This window comes from Nothoprocta perdicaria, unplaced genomic scaffold, assembly GCF_003342845.1.
Source record: "Nothoprocta perdicaria isolate Ctin4 unplaced genomic scaffold, notPer1 scaffold_77, whole genome shotgun sequence".
Taxonomy (NCBI): Eukaryota; Metazoa; Chordata; class Aves; order Tinamiformes; family Tinamidae; genus Nothoprocta; species Nothoprocta perdicaria.
In genome coordinates, this window is record NW_020456054.1 from 942 (window position 1) to 22,972 (window position 22,031).

At 39.0% G+C, this 22,031-nt stretch overlaps 1 protein-coding gene across 1 annotated transcript; it reads right to left on the bottom strand.

The window, feature by feature from the left end:
- Positions 1-1,151: 1,151 nt before the first annotated feature.
- AZIN1 (antizyme inhibitor 1) lies at positions 1,152-20,820 on the bottom strand. The gene is made up of 11 exons (XM_026051577.1): positions 20,669-20,820; positions 14,789-14,986; positions 12,593-12,766; positions 12,168-12,340; positions 8,113-8,247; positions 6,775-6,856; positions 5,684-5,758; positions 4,445-4,607; positions 3,828-3,943; positions 3,520-3,734; positions 1,152-2,907 (listed from the first exon to the last, which is right to left on the bottom strand). The coding sequence occupies exons 2-11, from the start codon at positions 14,888-14,890 to the stop codon at positions 2,796-2,798; spliced, it is 1,347 nt and encodes a 448-aa protein (XP_025907362.1). The 5' UTR covers positions 14,891-14,986; positions 20,669-20,820; the 3' UTR covers positions 1,152-2,795.
- Between the last annotated feature and the right edge of the window lie 1,211 nt (positions 20,821-22,031).

The following is a 22,031-nucleotide window of genomic DNA, read 5'->3' on the forward strand; positions in this document are numbered from 1 at the left end:
TAAAAACTATATAGCAGYAAAGGGATCAAAATATAATGTGAAAGGAAGCTTGTTAGTCTAAGAATATAATCTTTAATAWGAGCACCACCCCTGTCTGCCATGCAAGAGCAAGATGGAGCATCATTCTGCGTGCCATGCATGGTTGGAAGGAGTTAAGAGTAAACCAAAGCTCAAGCCCAGCTATTAGACCAGCCCTTGCCAGTTACGCAGCTGTAAGTACTAAGCTGTACTAGATATTTTCCCCAAAATTAAGTAATGCCACTAACAAGTTTTCCACTGCAAGCTCTCTTTTAAGGCACCTGCTTCCTTCCTTCATCTGGGTTCCATCAGTTCCATCCATAGACAGAGACTACTGCCTCCCCCTACCTYTGCCCCAAAAAAGCAGCAATGAGGAGGGTGGGTCTGTATCTGAAGTGGCAAAACACCCAGCACTGGATCCTGAGYCAATGCAGCTCAGCCGGGGAGCTGCTTTGGCTCAGGGAGAAATGGGGTCACTTGCTCCCACTCTGAGTTTTAGTAACACAGMAGTGTCTCAAGTTACAGCCCGAGCTTGCCCTCAGGAGTGGCATGCACAGACTGAAGAACTGTAGCAGGGGAGTACTTCATACTCAAGCAGGTGGCAAGAGTACTAGATTATACCCCAAAACACTGCTTGCACATTGCAGCCTATGCTGTTTGAGCTGAGCATGCCAGAAGGTCTGCAAGAGCAGCATCCTCAAAACAGTTAGTTGCAGGTGTGTAYTGAGCATAACAAAGCTATATTACAGTTCCATGTACTACACAGAAATCAATGATTTTATGTTCAATTAACTTCTGAATTGCAAATACAATATAGACAAATAGCAACGCTTAAAGCAAACCAAAGTGAAATACATACTGTGTTCAAACTTCAGGTTGGTTTTAATGGCAAACTTGTCTTCAAGTACAATGGACATTTGTCTTGTGACCACTATATCATTTGTAAAGGATTTTTTCCTCTGCTGACTTGCAAGTTAACATAAAATAGCTCTCCTTTAGACTGCACAACATTGTCCTGTTAAGTTTAGGCAACTGTAGTGATATTTTGTTGTCAAGATGTGCAGCCCAATGTCTTCTAGGATCTAGAGAAGACTTCAACTGGTATACTTAAGTGTATGACTTTCCAAAGCACAGGGATCGCCMATAACTAGATTCCAAACATCAAGTTTCCTAAAACCATTACTCCCTTTCCCTGTTGTTTCCCCCATTTTAATTCCAATGAACAATTTCTTGCAAACATAAACCGCTATTTAGACCRGCCTATAAATCTGACAAGTTGTCAGTAGTTAGGTTCAAATCAAAAAGCTTACTCCATGACCATCTTTCTCCACTTCTGAGTAAAGGTGCATCAGGTTTTATGAAGCTTTTGCCTTTTGGAACCAAAAGTTTAGATTCCCTACCAGTTGGCACTTATGTAAGATACACTTGCAACCAAGAGGTAGAAATTCCACTTAAATATAAATAAGCCCCCTTTGATTACAGGATCCAGAACTCAACACATTGTTTCAAAATCCTGAAAATCCCCCAAAGTTTTCAAGTTGGGGGAAGATTAAGTTAAAGAAAGCAAGAAGACCTAAGAGAAATTAAGAAGCTCCAATAAAATGAACAAGCAAATCCACTGAGCAGTTTCAGTGAAGCTGTGGGTGCAGTTGGAAYACATGCTTCTGGTAGTGTGTGCTTTACCTTTAACTTGGTTGGTATATCTGAAGCACAATGAAAGAGAGCACCGAGGTTTCTGAAGACACACAGCCCTTCCGCTGCGAGTTTGCACCAGGCAGAATTAGCTGGAGTTGACTCTTCAATAAACCCCACTAAAGGAAGAACAAAAAAGAGCTAAAGGTTCTGCAACAGCCAGCAGAGCTGCACTAACCCATGCTGCACGGGGGTCACTACATGCACGCTAGCTAAGGACTACCTCTTCTGGGTAGATCTACATCTACTGCAGGCTTGCTGTTCTTAGTGTTAGCGCCTGTAAACTAAGGTAATACTCTAAGAAATACCACAAACTGCATTTCAACCTTCCAGGAACTTACCTGTCTGTAACACAAGTTTATCAAGCCTAATTTACTTAAATTATTCATGACAATGCTCTATCAAAAACTGAAGTAATGGGCTAGACAAAAGAGGGCTTCTTAAAACAATCATGTACACATCTACTTTATAGCTACCTCTTCTGCCTAGCCCCTGGCCGAGTTATCCTGAAAAACAGAAAAATCTACACAAAGTTTTATTGCAACCATACAAGGGGTACATCAAGGGTCAAATACAACAAATACTATGATGCAATTTTACATTTATTAAACTACAGTTCAAAGCACAAATTTACACATTCTAAATACACTAAACACCTAATGAAGTCACACTGGTCTCCCACTGACATTTGATATATCTGGGCGAAAGACAATAACTTTACAAGACTTTTCTAACAGGAATCCTTAGTATAAAAACTGTACTTGTATGTAAACTGTTGAAGAACCCAAGTGATGGGTTTCCATCTCCACTAAGTCATCCATTTTGTTGCATATTTAAACGCTCAGGGGTTGAACAAACTGGTAAGTTGAAATTTGGATGCCATTATGTAACCCTCCCCACACACCCTGGTGAATTGTAGCTGTAGCTGGTTTTGCCTGGTCCCAATTAGCTATTACTATTTTTTTCTTCAAGTTTTGACAAGAATGAATTGAATTCAAGATTGTTCCATTTCTTCCACACTGGAATGTTGACCAGACAAACTACAGACTTGCAACTGCAGGTCTAAATGAAGCGTTAATGCCTGTTTAAGCTGCAGTGGAAAAGCGGTCTTCTGAGCCCAGCTGAATGCACGAAGGCACAAAGAAGAAATTCTTCATCAATGTGTCTGAAGTAATTCCAGCATCTTGCATCTCATCCCTGCAGCAGAAAGGGCAAGAGTTGTAATCAAGAGGAAAAAATTAGTCTTCATACATAATTTAACATCAGAAACTAGTGTTCAACTTGGCATTTGAAGTTTACAGCCCAGGTGTAACACAGGGTGGCTTTATGTTCCAGCATCAAAAGACAATCAGCTGTACCCAAATCAGACAAGGGCTTAAGTRGCAGACTGGGATACTCAACTGTCCCCAGCACTGCAACAGCATTGCCTTTCCTGCTTGCAATCACCATGCCAGTCACAATGATGCAAGCTACAAGCTGGTATGAAGAAACACCAGCAGTCAGTATCAAGCAGAACAAGGGTACAACTCCAGAGCAAGTGTCCCTAAGCTCAAGAGTCCACACCAGCAACGCTGCTTTTCCATCAGCCTGAGAACAGGCACTCTGCCACACCTCTCATTTTAATGCTAGCAAAGTCAGAATACAGCAACAGCAAGGCAAAGAATAAAAAAATCAGGCCAGCATTCATTTTAAAATGAAACACCCATATCTTCCTGTATTTATTATCACAGATTTAATTTTTCCTTGGCTGCATGTGCCTTCTCAAAGGAAGTAAAAACCACCTTGCTGTTATTAGCACAGTTTTCTCACCAGTCACTGAAAGACATCATGTAGTAAATCAGTGGCCGCTGATAGTCGTTGAAGGTGGACTGTTCACCCAAGGTGCCGGATCCCATGTTAGCAAAGATGAGCCAGTCGCCAACACTCAGCTCGGGAAGAAGACAGTTTTCCACRATTTGATCGAGCTCATCACAGGATGGACCCCAAAGGCTGCTTGTGAACAGAGGCTCATCTTCCTTGTATTTCTAAATGAGAATAACCCAATGTAGACATTAGTAAAAAATATATATATATATAAATTGTTTAGCTCATTTCTGAAAAAATCCTGAGGGACTCACCTTGTGAACCTCCGGAGTAGGATTCAGTTTCTCAGACAATTTACTTGCAAAAGAGCCATAAACACCATCATTTATGTAATAGGTAAATACTGGTTCATCATCCCTGGTTTGCTCCACTGGAAAGAAAAATATACAGCTTACTTTAAAAGCAAAAAAAAAGTAAATATTCCTTTCTGCAATCTTCTTAATGAATTCAACAGCTTTATCTTCAAAAGGTGTTATATGCACTGAAGTGTGATTTATACTGGAATTATCAACAGGATGAGATCTGGTTATCAATTTAGATGCATCATTAAATTTAGATGCAACATTTTCAGAAACAATCACTATTAAGAACAGACCTGCCCTGTTCTGGTCTATTCAATACAATCCTTCTATAAACTTCCCTAAACCACCTAATATATGGCTATATAATGTTTGCAATACATCACTGAAGTCAGACCAAAGAAGACAATAAGAAATGCCAAACAACTGTACCAAGGAAAAAGATACAGATGGTTAAAATGATTAAAATCCAAAAGGTGTACTAATATGTACCCTGTGCTTGAGTTGTAGATACATACAAGGCAAACTAGTCCATCCAGACCAAAACATGCCAGAGCACCCGCACCGCTCACCTCCAGAAGGAAGAAGTTTATCACACTCAGTTTTCTTTGCAATGATGTTAACTGCCAACGTAAACGCAGATGAAACATAATAACATCCAGGCTCTGCAATCACATTAACACCAGATTCCTCCGGGAAGTAGACATCCAGCAGTGGCCTGATGACATGATGAACCTAGAAAATTGGAATCCAGTTAGACTTAAGATCTGTGTCATTTATATAATGTATTTCTTGAAATAGATTTTTGGCAGACACTTTGYCCAGCACTAATTTCCAGTCAGCAATACCCAGCTCTAGGAAGCAGCCCACAAGCTCATTCTACTCCTTTGGTCTTTGAGAAATGCCCTTACCAGAGGCCAAAATTTATAACTAGTTGAAAGCAAAACATTCAGCTAAACCCCAAAAACTGAATACCATGAGTGCCCATTTCCAMCAAAACCTCAAGCTGCAGCACACTCAACATCAGGCAAGCACTTTCCAACTTTACATCACTTGCTACGTTAGAAAGAGTTGTGTATCAATCCAAAAGACCAAGGAAAGTTTGTGATCAGTTCTGAATAATTTCAGACAGGAAACAAGATAAATTAAATATTGATTATCAGTGAATTTTCACGTCTTAACCTTGAAGCAACTATTTGGCTTTAGAGGTAATTTAGACAAGTAACAAACTAACAAAAACTGTTTCTAATTCTCACTAGCAACTTTGCTCAATCAGTCACTGCCCCACCTTTGGAGAGTTTGTCTCAAATAGGCTATTCAGTTCTGTATTGTCTTTAAGTTATGTATTACTGCATCCTGAAGATACAATTTCTGCCAGATTAGTCATAAAAGTTTTATTTAAGGCTAGCCAAATATGTCATAAGGGCAAAGCTTTTGTCTTCAGTTGTAAAGTACCAAGAACACGAGCACAACAGCAATATGGTTTATGAACCAAAGCATGCTAATGAATCGTTGCCCTAACTATGCAGGAGAGCACATTAAGGCACCTGCAAAGAAGCTGTCAGCAGAAGCCACGTCAGCAGCAGGAATTTAGCCTGCGACTGTAACTTCAGYCAAGATTCAACCAAGAGAGGATTAAAGGAAATAATCACCAAGACAACATTGCATTGCCCTATGAGACAATATAAAACCATTTACTTATATCTTATGGTTCTGCAGTCTATATTGTGGAATTTAAAACAGATATTACCTAATAATGCTAGTTAGAATTCAGAGGTTWAGTAGAATGTCACAAAAATGTTCCTGCATACCTCTTCCAGCTGAAGCTCAGAACCTGTGAAGCCYCCACCAATGTCCAGTATGTTCATCTTAAAGCCAAATTCTTCCTAAAACACACAAGCAGAACGTAAGTACACATACAAATGCAACTTTAAAAATATCTTTTCTCCTTACTGTGATCATTTTCTATACACCTACACTCCTGCGTATGTGTAGAAAAGRATAGCCGAGTGATGAAATTACATCAGCAAAAACTAGTATTCCTGCACTTAAACCTAGCAGTAATAACACTGGGATACTAGAGGCTGCTTACACAAGTTTGCTTTGAGTCCGACTGCAGTCTCAACTCCCATCTTGTGTTTGTTATACTTGAGCAATATTTGCTAACCAGGGTACTGCATCAAGGCAGAAGAAAGTTTTGGGACTGTACAATATGACCAAAGCAGGTCTTTAAGAYAGCACTTATGTAACTAGGGACTGCAAGGATGCATTTGCACAAGAACTTAGTTACATTGTTCATCATGTATAATCAGCTAATGCATGAACTGCTGTAATGAACAAAGACTTATAAAAAATAACTTGAACCATGTTACTTATGTCAACATGAATATTAACTTGCCATAATACAAATATTGAACATTTTAATGCAACTTAAAAAGTTGTGTATTTGTAGCACTGAGACTTCAATTTCCAAAGCAAAAGACTTTTACTAAGAGTCAAAATCAAGTTTTTCATTTGAAAGTGAAAACTTAGTGTTCTGCTAACTGCTTAGTTCTATTCTTCATTAGAAGTAGGTTATCTTGGCGATTCTCTTTTCTATTTGATCTTATAAACACTTTTCCCTAGGGTGGTAGAGAACTTTACTGCTTTATAGCTGCCTGCACACTGCACTGCTGCCAGTGGGACAGTGTTCATGGACTTTTCTGAAAGTCTGTCCATGTCTTTGTCCAGAATTATGATAAACTATTCTGCCTCTGCCATAGGTTTCCAGGGATATTTAGCCAGTTACTACAAGTTTGAATTTCTTACACTAATATAACTTATTTTAGAAATACACATGGCTTGTCAGCCTGATTAGGAAAGGACAAATCTTCTCCCGAAACACTTGCATACATCTACTTACAGCCATGTCAAACACACACCGAGCATCAGATATAGCATGAATGTATGTCTGCAGATCCTTGCAAGTGCTTGAAATGTGAAATCTGAAAGAAATAAAGCTGCAGTTAATGCACAGAACCTCAGTTCTCAGACCAAGCAAACCATTCCTCTACCCACAGTAGCAGGGGAAAGTACTCTATTCCCAAGTTGCAAAAAGATAATTCTGCACAATATACAGTAACTGTAYAAAGAACCACTCAAATTGGCTTCTACCCCACTGTATTTACATAAACAAGCCCTGTCCTTTTAACAGCAGTGGCTTGTAATACCCTAACTCTTAGGCATGCCAAGTTTATTGAACCTTTCAGTCTTTCAGCATCAGAAAGACTCAAGTTTAACACGTGCACTAGAATAAGCATCAACTTTCCCCACTGACTCTGGAGCCTGGCATGGTCTGCTGGGTCTGGATGCACCACACACACAGCAAAACCACTGAACTGTCTAATCCATTCCTTCATCTTCAGGAAGGACATTGAGGYAAATATTGAGCTACTTCCAGTTTTTAAGCTTATTTTTACCCAAGCTTACAATTTAAGAAGCACAAAAGCAAAGTGTTATTAGAGATAGGTCAGACTGAATACATAATTTAACATCAAGTTTTTTGAACATTTGTCATCTGTAGTGACTATATCACTTTTAATCTTTTCTCTAATTTCAAGTAGATTTAAAATCCATTGTTTTAATTCCTTAAAATCTGATCTTCATTTCACATATTTGATAGATGGCCCATCCCCCTTTTTTTTGATTGCTCTTAAAACATTAATGAGAATGTCAGATCTCAGTATATGAAAGCAGACAGAACCAGAACTTGAGCATACATTTTTGCTCCATACATATAGTGAAATACTTTTTGGATATCTACCTTCAAATTAGAATACCACAGATCTGGAAGCTCTCAGAAGGTTAGGATTAATTTCTGCCAAATACAAGTCAAAAGTCTGAAACACTGTCTCTAAATATGATCAATGAATGACAAGACTGAGATAATTGTGAACCAGGTTTGTCWTGTTTAACATCCATCCAAGCTCTCCTACTCTAAAATACCATTTTATTTGTTCACCTGTTTACTTCTGGGTAAGAGCTATGCTTAACTTTTTAYCACAACAGAAAGATTCTTCTACTCTTGAATTGCTTTCACATCAGTAATCACTTTGTTTCATATTATACTTTTGGAAGCCAAAACTGGCATGATCTTAAAAAGCCTTTTCTCAACTTCTCTTAAGAAAACAACTTCTCTGCTGCAACTCTTGAGTACTTCAGACAATCATCTCAGCCAGGAGAGAACAATAACGTTACTCACTTAACACCAACTATTTGGATTCCAAACTCCTTAGCACATTCCATGAGGTGCCTACAGTTCTTCAGTGTGGTACCAAACTTCATATTCATCTCCTCATCAGCAGTAATGTCTTCTGTGGCAATGTGCAGTAAGAGCCTAAGAGAAGGGGAAGATGATGGGGCAGTTGGTTTACATCAGCAGCACATGTGAAGCCTGAAGACTGTCAGAAGCAGTTGATTATGTTGCCATTACTCCAGCTCCATCGATGGACGAGTCAAGTGAACCTAGTAAAAACAATCCTGTACGGAGAAAAAACTAGCAATTAGGGGCTAAAACATGGAGCCAACAGGGATAAGGGATATCGAAATGCAGCAACTAAGACTTTTGTAGCAGCAAGAGCTGAGTGCTGTAATGAAAGAGAACGTTACCTTCTAGTAAGGGACACTTTCTCAAAGCCACTCATGACTCCGGTGCTTTTTCCATCTCTGCCCTCCTTTGTAACCAGGAGGGCACAGAAACTCCCCTTCAGCTAAGCAGGGGCCAGAGCTGGTTAGCACATGTGGAGAGGAGCAATTGAACAGAGTAAACCCTGGCTGCCCCCCTCCATCTCCCCCTCTGCTTGCCACAGGGGTAGGGAGAATCTATCAGTTTTCTCTTCCTTCAGGACACCTGGACGAAGATGCAGTGAATATCAGTTTTTACACTTTTACCAGGTAGTGCTAACTTCCTCCCTYCCAGGTCAAAGCCTAATCCTGGGCAAGTCTGGCAAGCAGCACTGTCAGCTGCTGACAGGTTCTTATCCTAGAAGAACTCAAGTGTTTGGCAAGGATAGGCTCCAGAATCTCTAGGAACACTCCACCCCTCACCAAAAAAAGATAGACRTGAACTGCTGTGCCCCACAATGGAAAAAAAATCACTAGCTTCTCTTTTCTCCTTCAGATAGCTTCATTAGCCACACAACTCACTAAATGGAGGTTGTATCATACACCCATAGACTATGTACAGCCCATTACATTGGRCTGAGATGCACAGGCACAAGTAGCAGTTGTCCTGTGTCTGGAAAGTGAAGGAATTGAAATATGCAGCAAAGGGAGCTTAGTCAGTACAAAATACAGTGTCCCTGTAGCTACCAAGAAGTCTGAGTCCCTTCTGAATGTCTCAGGATGCCTTCAGAAAGGTATTTTGTAAAGAGCAAAGACCCTAACTTGTCCCTCATATGGTACCTGACAAATCTGGTCAGTTTTTATCTACACCACTTGTGAAAAGCCAGGAAGTTGGAGGGCACCTTGAGTTTCCCTAGTATTTTGGTCACCTCTTGTGACCAAACAGTACTTTGTAAAGCATTTGGAAAAATCATGCTAGATTATATACCCCAAGTCTGTTATATTAAATCCTTTTAAACACTTCTAAAAGCAAAACTCACAGTACTATTGTCTGATCTCAGATTAGACAATAAAAATGTCCTATTTTAAACTGTATTGATGGGTTTTCATAGCAGCAGTATAATTTGAGAGATTGATCCAGTGAAAGCCACTATGCAAGAGGTGTTACTCTGATTTCTCGAAGTCTTCTACTGATTCTTAGTCTCAGTCGGAGCCGGCACAGAGGACAATTTATRCATATGGTGTATTCAGGATTCATTTTGTTTTACATCTTTTTATTCCTTAAGTAACTGCTCTTCCATTTAGAGATTTCAGGACACCCTGGGCTTGTTACCTTTACCAGGCAAATCATTTAAGGAAGTGAAGTTCTAAGTGCTGCTTTCCTCATATGTCCCTCTTAGAAAAGATTTAGAGCTCCTCGAGTTAAAGCTTCCAAAAACATGAGCATCCAGTCTTGAATACTAGACCCACCCAACAGTGAATTTGGCACAGAACATTATAAAAAGAAAGTTAAGAGAAGCAAAATTACGTTCCTAAGCAGAATATATTCTGATAAAACAGCTAGAGTCACTCACCAAAAGACAACCTAGCTGTACCTAGTCACAGGTGTTAAGAACAAGGTTATATAGAGGTATTGAGCTTTTGAAGCTATGCCAAATGACAGAGACACTGCAGCTGTTACCTTCAGTATCAAATACAACTTTTGTGACCTCAATATGAGAAGGCAGTAATGAACAGTAAATATTTGACCACAACCCTGATACTCAGTTCTTCTAGAAAATGTAAATACCCAAGTACATTTCCTTTACAAAAATACTTTCTCATCCTTTGTAATTATAAACTTTTCAAGCATCAAAACTCTGATCTTAAAGTAAAGGAAGTTTTCCTCTAGTTTATTCAAGTCCTGCATTCTGATTCCTTGCTTTAAAGTCTTTTTGCCTCAAGAAAAATGTGCACCCTAGCTTCTTACTCTGGATGATAGAWGACCTTCTAAAATAGGCTGCTAACTTCTGAAGTCCAGTTTTGGTGCCCATTTCTTTGAATGTATCTTTATCTACAGAAAGAAAAAGATGGGAATGGAGAAGGGCATGTTGTCCTTTGCATTCTTTCTCCTTGTTCTGCTATCAGCCCTCAACACCGCCCGTAGCCACTTGGCTGGGGGCAGCTGGGCTACACAGGCATCTTAGATGGTGCTTTTCACACCCATCACCCACATGAAGGGGACTCCCCACAAAACACTGGTTCTTACTCATGGCTTCCTGGATTATCATCTTTTTTCTAGAGCTCCTTATGCTAGCAAATAATTTAGTCAAGGAAGCCTAAAACTGGGAAAATAATCTCTATTTGGCAGCCATAATTATCTAGACTGCAGAGTCTGAATAATGAAGTCCTTAATCACTCCAGAGATATTTGGGATCCATCACAGGTATCGGAACAGTCGCCGCTGGAGGCAAAGGGATCCCCACAAGCAACGCACAGGCAGCCTCATCCCACCAGAAGAGCTGCACAAGCCGAGGGCTGCTCTCAGGAGAACTCCCCAGCTCTGCCATTCCTGCACAGGGCTAAGTGCCTTTCACTTGCTCAACAGCGTAGCCAACCTCACCAAGCACCTGGGCAGTTATTAAAGTTATTAACACCCAATGTAATTAATGCCCATGTGTGTTTTGATGTAGTTAATTAGCTCATAAACCACCAATAACAAGACTTTTACAGACTAGCCTTTGTACAGGAAGTACTCTCCAATATGTAAAGCACTGATTTAYTACCACAGCAGCATGAAACACTGAGGCAGCAGTCTTACAGACATTGAGGTACRACTGGTAGTTTCTCCAAACACTCCATGTTGTACCCTCTTCCCAGCTGTATAACTGCACCTTTGTGAGAAGATGCATTGCTAAAACCAAGGGCTTTGGTAAGGACGTCAAGCAATTCTTCTCAGGGCCTCTGACGACTTGCATGGAAACTAGCTTTGGTAGTCACCAAATATTTAATGTTCRTGTTGGACATTGGCTCCAGCACTTCTTAAAGATGTTACCCAAAAAATTCCTCATGTGAGGAAGATGATGCTCAATGAAGCACCTATTGAGCTAAATTTGTCTTGTACAATCGGTAGCAATAGAATCCTTACACTTAAGACTAACACACACCAACTCTAGTTAATCCTCCACAGAAGGTATCAGTTCAGTGCTGGTCCAGACTCCAAGAGGAACCGAGCCAAGTTCCTTGCTGTCATAAGAGGAGAAATATCTGCAGGCACATCTCAAACCCCATAGCACATACAAGCCCTAGATGAGACCCATTTATGGGCTCATTTGCTGACAGTTTCTACCTAAAAATTGTCTGAAGCCATTGACATCGAGACAGAACATCTGAAAAAAAATAATGAGGTCGTAAAGAAGACTGAAGATGTACTTGGAGGACAAGATGCCAGAATTTTAACATCTAGCCACCAAAATCTTAAATCTATGCATCAAAGCCTACCCTGCCCATTCAAAAAGACTTCCCTCCATAAAAGGGACTATCATATGGGGAAGCAGGCACTCAAGTGGGAATAATCTTGCACAAAAGCTACCACCAAAAGAGGAAGAAAAATGTGAATTTTAAAGAAGTCATMTCTCTTGCAACTCAAACAACCCATGATTGCAGACAAATTCCTAACATGTGAAAAGCACAAAAACACAAATTGACACTTACTTAGCATTTGGATGGCTCCGTGCAATCTTCTTCAGCTCAATATCACTGTCGCAGGTCATGATGTTTATCCCAGTTTTGGCTGCGTACTTGATCTGAGAAGCTTGCTTGCAAGGGTTTGTGTAGATGATGTTCTCAGGAGAAATGCCCAAGTCTTGTACCAACACCATTTCAGACTGAAAGAYAGGACCATAGCAGGGCTTCAGACACATCCAGCAGCACTATCTTAACTGATTTGAYATGAAAGGTATTCTAGCACTATAAAAAAACCAGTCCATAACCTGCTGCTTCTAAGATTAAGTATGAATTGGCAATAGCCAGTTACTTATGCACTGAAGTTCTAAGTTAGATTAACATAACACTTAATATCAAAAGGCTGCTGAACGGGTAGAAGGGAAGTGAGGCACATACATGCAAGCAACACTTACTTTATTGGAACATGCAAATCCAATTCCAAGAGTTCCCAGAATTTCAAGTACACCTGGAGTGGAATTGCATTTTACAGGGTAAAATGGTTTTATTGGTGCCATCACATTCTGCCATTGTGTGTTTTTCTTCACAAGCTTTCCAAGATCGCCAACATAAAATGCTCTTTTGCCAGTCTAAAAAATAAAATTAGGAAGATAAAATGTCTGAAATTGTGGCCTTGCTGTCAACACAGAAAACCTACGAGGTGAAATCAAAGGATTATGTATTCTCTGTCCTGCTATTGATTTTTAGTTTGACCTTAGTTCATTTGGGCATTATCATCACCTAGCAATTTGAGCTAGCTTTACATCAAAAAACACCTACCACTTCAAAATGATTAAATATTTAGCAATATTCTGAGATTCCAGAGCAAAACATTTMAGTGTGAAATATCAATTTCATCTGAAAACATAGAAAAGGTTACAAATCTCTTCCAACACTGTATTTTTTAGAAGTCTGCAATTCTTCAGAGGAAGAAAACTCACATGAAGTTTCCAGTCTCAACATAATCTGTAGATTATAAATGAAAAAATCTAACAAATCCTTGTTTCAACACTTAGCCAATAGCTTGTGATATTTTACTGAAAGCTTGTTCAGTAAATATTTTAACTGATAAAGTYGAGCATCGAGACTGTTCTCCACATTTGAGCTTCCTAAAAGGTTAAACAATTTAAAGAACTAAATTCAAAATATTAAGGTTGCAGAGCCAARTACATAATCTTTAAAAAAATGCATAGTTTTACAGGAACTGCAACAGTCCTCCCTTGGGCATTTGTTCCATAGCCTTGCTCAATATTAAGTTGTGGATGTCGTAGACCAGGAGCCAAACAGATTTCTGTTCGTAAGTGCATTCAATACAATTCCTGTAAGTGAATAACCTTCTGTACACCAACTAGAGAGCATCACACAACAAATAACCAATCTGAATTACGACTGTACATCAGATGTTAATGCTAGCACTTGACTTTCAGACAAATTCTGTCGTGGCTTATAGTACACAACGTCTTTATTTCCGTTTAAAAAACACAAATAGAAATTCCATCGGGTGGAAGCATACTGACCCCCTGTACGGGTCACCAGCAGGAATGGGATCTGGAGCTTTAGATCCATGGCACAGGCCTCTACCCCTTGAGCTAAAGGAGTAAATGAAAGCAGCAGGAGGCAGCTATCCTCTGTGAGCCAGCCAGTGGTTGGAGACATGAATGTTGCCAGTAGTTTACCTATTTATTTGCTAGACAGAAAAAGAATATTAGGAATCAGGATTTGGGAATCCTATACCTGACTGCAGAAGGCCATGGGATTTAGCTATTTGCTGTACTACAGCTGAACATTTGCATCTACAACTAGCCCTGATAAACCATGGGTAAAAGTGAGCAGCTCATAGGTATTGCATATTTAAGGATAAAGGACTTGCTTAAATTCATTTGTATCAAGTTCTTCCTTTAACAGTCTATAAACCAGACTACAACACCTTCCAGCCTCCTAAAAGCAGGGAGCCCTTACTCAAACCTATTTTGGTGTACACTGTATTCTTCAAGTACTTTTCCCCCCCCAGGGTTAAACCTCACTATTTCTTAGAGCAGCTCTTTTTCTTGGTAGAAAGGAGCAGCACCTGACATTATGACCTYGTTCCTCCTACTCACATTTCTAGGCTTATGGGAAAGCCCAGGAAAGGCTTATGGGAAAAGCCTTATGTGAAGACTCGCGACCTATGAGCATAACTGACCACAGAGGTTTCAAACGTGGCTTTAAACTGGCTGAGCATACAAATTTGTCTAAACTTAGGCACATTTTCAGGAAAAGAGAAAAAGCGTTTAACTCAGCACACTACCAGCTTGCCAATTCTCAAATTCCTGGTCTAAAGCCCATTGACAATAAACATTCTTCAAGGAATGAGATGGGAACCTGTTTTTCAACACATTAGCAAGACCTTCCTCCTAGCCATGCTCAGGGAGGTAACAATTGTTGCCCGAAATTCCCCAACAGAAACTTGGCCCAAGACAAACAAGAACAGCAAGGAAATACAASCAGAACATGAATCTAGTTTAAAGAGGTTTTGCTGATTGTTCCTCTGTTGCTCTCAGCTCAGTGCTAAATACTTYGACCTAGTTTGAAGACTTAAGAGAACCAATAACTTGTAAAATTTATAAACTTACCTGAGTATGTTCATAAATACAGTTGTCAATAACATCTGCAAGYGTTGCTCCTTCATCCAATAGGCCAATGGAGTAATTTGCATCCTCCAGAAATCCTTTCATCTCAGCCGTTTTCCACAAAGCCGACAGTCATAAACCAAGAAACACAAGGGATGGGCTTCCAAGCCTTAGATCCGGGTCCTTAAATTATGCAACAAACTGGACAAAGAAAACATGACTCAGTGGACACAAGAGCACAGGGTAACCCATGGGACTACTCAAAGATTAGAAATTCCCCACATCAGATGCACCACAAACAGAACAAAAATAAAACTTGGGTTTTACTCTCTACTTCCTCTATTTGCCAGTAATGCTAGTGTAATTTCACTGAATMCAAGAAAAACACACACTTGAAATCTGCTACTAAAGATGAGCTATAAGCACTGTGGGGAGCATCACAGATTGAATATCCACTGAAATGGGCAGAACTTAAGCACATTACTCAAAATACTGTTTGGATGACACTAGTTTGTAACTACTGCCTGCAATTATTAAATTCACTAAGTATTTCTGTTCATAAACCTGCCTACCATACTTAGAAAGCCTCCACTTACAGGGGAACAGAGAAACTTCTAGCTAGAAGTAAYTTATAGCAAATAATCTCAGCATTAAAGTCTACCTTAAATTGCATCTWATCTTTAAATATTTACTGCCAAGCAGATATTGTTTTACAAAAATAAAGTTTGAATCAGCAAGATCCAAAAATCAAAACCACCAAGAAACACTTAGAACAGAGATGAAAAGCCAGTTTCAAGTGAAAAAACAGCACACAGCAGGGAACTACCAACAGCTGATTATGTAACTACCAGTTTTGCTTGATGAACAAAGCCATTCAGTTCACATTCCCTTAGAGCTTTCTTGAAAGCCACTTAGAGCTCACAATAACTGCCTGATCATACTTCATTTTTTAGTGTTTAAGCCTCCCATCTTTATGGCAAAGACAACAATCCAAACCAGGCAGTCTCTTTGGGATCACCCTAGACATTTTTCAAAATATTTGGACAGAAGCTGCTTGACACTTATTAAAATCTGAGTGCTTGCTAAAGACTGGCAGCACTTGGCTTTAAAATAATCAAGCATATTTCTAGTTAAAAGGGCTGATGGGAATCAGAAATGCTCAGCTGAGCTCAGGTTCACTAAGAAATTCTAAAAGCTGAGATCCAAGTTTTACCATTTTCTTTACCATTTTCTTGCCATTGTAACTGGAAACAGAGAAATAGCTAGCACAGCTTTGTATGTTTTCTGTACTAGTCATTTTGCAAGTGTCCCCTATGATTTTCCCAAAAGAAACATTCACCAACAGGTGACAGCAGCAGAGCATTTTCAGCTACATTCAAAATAATGAATGCTAAAGGCAAGTGGCTTGTCTCGTGCACGGGGTGAGTCATATGCTTATTTAAATGAACCCAAAGACACAAAACAATTATGAAAGAATAAGGTAAAACCTGACAATGTGATGAGTAAATTCAGATTATAAAAACAATGGCTAGGGGGTAGAAACTAAAAAAAACAGAAAAATTATCTTTAGTCACATCTCAATTTAGGTTTGTAAATGACAGTTCAAATTCCTCCTTAAAAACCTGTGAGCTAAATTTGGTTTGGAGTCTATGAAGGGAACAAGAATCCTACAGTCATGTTTGCAGAGCTACTGTCATGCTATGAACAGGTACTTCCTAATGAACTCACCAAGCTTTTAACACATTCATCTCCACAAATATCAGTGGCAACCAGGAAAAGCAGTGCTAAAACTGTCTGGTTAAGAAAAACTGGTATCAGCACTAAAACTGAGAAATTTTTCAACTATATACACATTCAAGGGCAAGAAGAAAGAAAATTATGAATATGCATAAAATGCTGGCAGTAGACTTTTTTGGGCATCATTTCTTTATAGTGATTTAAATCAGCTTAATGCTTAATTAGATTCAAAAGTTCTTTATCCATCCTCAGTAACTTGCTGGCTGTATAATAAAAACACGAAACTCTTTTCCTATAAGAATGGATTCTTTCATTGTCCCATTACCAAAAAATAATGCCCGGAGAGTAGCAGCACCACAAAAGGACTTGGATTTTCCACAGATTAATCAGAAGCAGGAGATAAAGCTAACCATTCAAAACCCAAATCCCTTAAAATTTCAAGTCAAATAAAAAAATGAAGTGAGGGGGAACAAGTACTTTTCTTTTGTATCTGTAAGATCTTTCCTACACATCTGACCTGGCTTACCATTTTTAGAAAAAAAACACTTGAACAAAGACAGGGTCAAAAAGGAACCACAGGCACACTGGGACAAAAAGGAACCACCTAAACACAGTCCTAATAGCTTGTGGGAAACCCAGAACAGAGTGAAACCACTTTTCTAAGCATGTTTGTGACATGTAATTTCTAGAGCTGATCTAGTAAAAAAGTGGTATTAACCTAACTTCCTTCCTCACAGTCACAGCTCACTCCTCTCCAATTTCCCTTATTCTGGAAGAAACAACATCTCTTCAATCTAGAGAGCAAGACAGGAGGAATATTTGAAAAGGAAAAATAAGCCTCTAGTACCACTAGAGTACCACAAAATGTGGGAATATTAAGACCTTAAAGGAACACTTGTTCATACCAGAGTGATTCCAGACAGTATCYGTCTCTGCCACACACATTAGGAGAGCAGCAAAATAATTTGCAAAAAATCAAATTCCAAAGAGTCAAAGACAGTTTACTAATACTAAATGTCTACTAGAAGAGGCAGAAGTTATTACAGGATCAAGTTCAGTCCTTGCTGGGAACACTGACTTACTGCAAGTCGTGATTTGAAAAATGTGGTAACACCACCCACTTTACCCTCCTCAAACATGAGCCTGCACAGTGCTCCAGGACACATTTTGGGGCAACAAAGGCTGTCAAGTGGTGTGAGACTTCTACATAGGCATGCAATTGCTTTCTTTGAAAGAAGCACTACATCCCCAGGCTCTTCCTGGGGTAGCACAATGACTTCTCAGATTAACAGCTTTATCTTAAAGTTTAAATATGTAAACACTACAATGCAAACGTGGAATACAAGAAAATTAAAATGCTGAGAAGCAACTGAACACATGCTTGTCATACACAAGTATCCATGAAGAGAAGCTTTTTCTTTACACTTCCAGAGCTATGCAGTGACTGCAGGGGTAGAGGGATAAAGCCCACTTCTGTGGGACAAGCTAGTCTCTGCAGACCAGGCAGGCTCCTATGATGCCTTTCAATTATTCTGTCTTATTATCAAACAAATATTTAGGAGATTAACAATTATGCTAATGCAGAAAAACCCAAGTRATAGAATACAGTCATCTCAGATTCCTCACTGTAACGGTTCTTCAGCAATGAGAGGAAAAAGAGCATTTTGTCATTAACAAGGAAGCAAACATAATAAAGAATACAAAACTGTTCTCCACTTTCAGCATCGGAAATGCCTCTATGTACTAGAAGTATCTTTTAGAATATTCCAAGATACAATTTTACCACGTTATATCCTTACGGTTATTTGAATGCCATCATGAACAACTCATGGAAATGCCAAGGCAAGTATTTTTATTTACACTGAGTCATTTTGCATTCCCTCAGCTGCCCCCATTATAAAACCATACAGGGCACAGCAGCAGAATGTTTATACTGCTTGGGTTCATCCTACTGCTCTCAGAACTATAGCATGTGATCAGCTGATCCATATAAACACTTTTTCTGAGGAAGAAAAAGGAAGAGGGTGGTTAAAAAAATCTGACACTTCCTCCTGTAAGCACCAGTCTGTCAAAAAATATTTCATTTTATTGACGATGGCCTGCTTAGCTGCTTTGAATAACGTATTTAAAGCTTAAAAATGAGTGCTCTCAGGAGCATACAGTATCCCAGAGGTATACATGCTAACATGTCTGTGATACTACAAAGTTACTTCCATATCCTACCATCACTTTAATCAATACATTCAGCACCCCCCACCCTCCCCACRAGTCCTGTTCTGTCATTGCCCATTCACCCCATTCAGGCAAAAATTTCTCAGGAAACCACAGCTCGAAGAGCAAGACAGAATTAAACTTTAAGAAGTTCTTCCTTGGCTAGCAAAGTGCACAGAAAAATGAGGGAGAAAATAAAAAAGGAAACAAGTTTACCAAGAATATAAGTTCTTTCAGACAAAATTATTTGAATTCCCTTGGAACATAAGATTAATTATATTTAAATGTTCAATTGACCTTTTCCCCTTTAATCACTTAAAAAGTTAAGGACTCAAGCTACTAATTAGCTGTCTGATTTAGGCATAATTAGGTGCATTTGGGACATTTAGCTGAGCTTCATCACTTCCAAAACACAAACTTACTGGCCAACATTTGCCTACAACTGCTGGACACAACACCACATTGAGCTACTTCCATTTCTCTACAGTAAGTCAAAAGGAACAATTTCAATGAAAGTACCAAAACAAGCTTCTCAACACTGAAATAAAAGCCAATGTTTCAAAACAGTTTAAAATTACAATTCAAAGTAGTTTAAGAATTTAAGCTACATTTACTCCYTCCTATCTTCTGCCCTTTCTTACAGTTCACTTTATTCCTGCTCAAGTGGAATCATGCACGTTGTTCTACCCACATGCAAAATGCAGCAGAAACTCCAAGAGAAACATTTTTCTTGTACCTCTTCCTCAAAAAACTCGCATGTAACCTACAAAATACCAGAAACATTCAGATAACTTTGAATGTTTGCCACATTCACCTGAATAGATCAGTCATCTACATAGACCCAGGTATCTTGGGTTAATTCCAGCCCATTTCAAACAAAACCAAAAAGGAAATGATCTCTGCAGGTAAAGCCAGAAGTCAGGATAAACCAAGCTCACGCTGTGCTTTCCTCTCTGCAATGTTTTCAGAGGGCAGGGTCATCTACWTCAAGCACCTGATGAGGAGATACACTAACATAACTGATATTTAAATTCTTTGGGGGTGTTTCCAGTATGTCTGAATTAGATACACTAACCATTCTCCTTTTAACATTCTACATGAAAAAGCTCCCTCTAATTACAGACTGTAAACCAACGCAACAAAATATCTTCAGCTAGATGGGGAAAGGGTAATACCATATAAAACCAACTCAACTCAGATGTTACAAATTAGTTTAAGGCTATTGTTAAAACCACATAAAGCAATTGTTTTTAGTTAACAGAACAGGATAACCACACACATTCCAGAGACTGAGCTCTTTAAGATCAGCTAGGAGTACTCATTTGTTTTCAGTTATCATGGGCTTTGTTTTTCTTTCCTAACTGCCTTTTAAAATTTAAGGGCATTTATAATTGGTGACTGACTTCCATCCAGCACGGCGCTCTGCAGCTCAGCTACAACTATTTGTGGAAGTGGGCAGCAATTAGCAAATAATGGAGACAGGCCTCTGGGAAGGCACACCCTTCATGATCAGCAGTAGTTGCCATTTACAATGGCAAGTTTGAACTATTTCAGTAAAAAAATACCTTAAGAAATAACAATACCAAGCAAAACACCATCCCGGGTTAAGCTACCCAATGCCAACTCATGACTTTAGAGTTAAAAGTTGTTGCACTTAGTATTTCTGCAGCCAACAGCCTTAGTTCAGAAAAGTAACTCTTATAAAGTTTACTTACACATTCAAGTCCCACTAAAATTAATCACGTAATTGCCGAGAAAAGGATTAGGCAAGTAAAAGTTAGTTCYCCAAGTGAAAGCCCAGAACATTATGCATGTCACTGTTTTCCAACTTCTGATTATCCCCACCAAGACATTAATCTTGCTTATCTGAAGGGCAGTACAGGCTGCTCATGCTTTCCAGAGTGTGTAGAAGGATGGGAAGGGGAAGAGACTTACATGGACAAGTTAGGAGATGGAACCCTACTATCATCAGCTAGGTTCCCAAGGTGGCTCAGCGTTGAAGTCGAACTGCTCTCTATAAAGCACTTCTCCTAAGCCCTCTGGATAGTTGTAAACCTGATCAGAGATTTTGCCCTGTGGGAGAAAACAGACACAAAAAYAAAAGAATTATAACATGCAAAAAAATAAAAGSTTTATCTTAAAACACTTAAATGTACTTATAGCCACACTTTTGAAGAGGAATGTGACATCCCACTGTTAARGTTTGTAATTACATAAAATGCCCAGTTTTAAAGAGTGAAGGCAAATTCTAAAACAGATGTAGGCAGGTGTATGAAGAATTACTAACACAGACATTAGATACATTAAATTACTTGGGCTTCTTCTGTAGCCCAAAATAAAAGACTTTCAAACCTCAAACTAAGGAACACTGAGATCCTGCTTTACCAAGGATGTCAACATTTGACTACCATCACAGAAATTTCCACATCCACTGCAGTTTCTCCCTCCTCACAACCTCCTCCTTATCCATCATCTCTGCTSTGAATTAAGACTATGTGCACAAAAAAAACAATGCAGGTGAAAAATAGGCTTTACATAGTAATGCTGAAAACCATATACACAATTCTAGAGATGAGCAAGACTAAAAAGATCTGTTTGCCTTTAGATATGGGAACATTTCAGTTGACCCTAGTATTATGTCACAAACAACACAAACCAGTACACTGAACAGAAAATATTCAGGGAAACACTAGCCAACCATGCTGACAAAGTTCTCCTCTAAATGGATCGGTTAGGTTTTAATGAAATTAAACACATCACATAACCCAAGGCATATCAACTGTTCAAAAATTCAATGCAGTCTCTGGCACAAAGTGCAGAGCATGCCAATATATATTAAAAATAAATTTTTAATGCTGTCATTATTTAAACAAGACTACAAATAGAGACTGTAAGAGTCTGACTTCTGAGCAGCACAGAGCTTAAATGCTCATCTTTTGAACCACAGTACAGTTAAGCAAACTGAAATGTATTTTCCCAGTTATTCTTGCTATTAAGCTAGACTGGCATACTTTATATAATAGTGAATTACAGGCAAAAATAATACAACTTGAAATGAACTGTTTTCACAGCAACTCTATAATGCAACTGCTTTGACTGCCATATAAATGGACCTTCTGTAACATAATAGACTTTGGTGCTTCAAACTGAAATAAAGCCTTGTCAACTAGAATGAACATACATGCAATGTATTTCATCTTTCTCTTCCTTTCACTAAAGCTAGTCAGTAATATCTCRTTTTCAGATTATGCATAGAGCAGATGTACCTTCCTAGCAAAGTCATTAAAAAGAGGGCTTC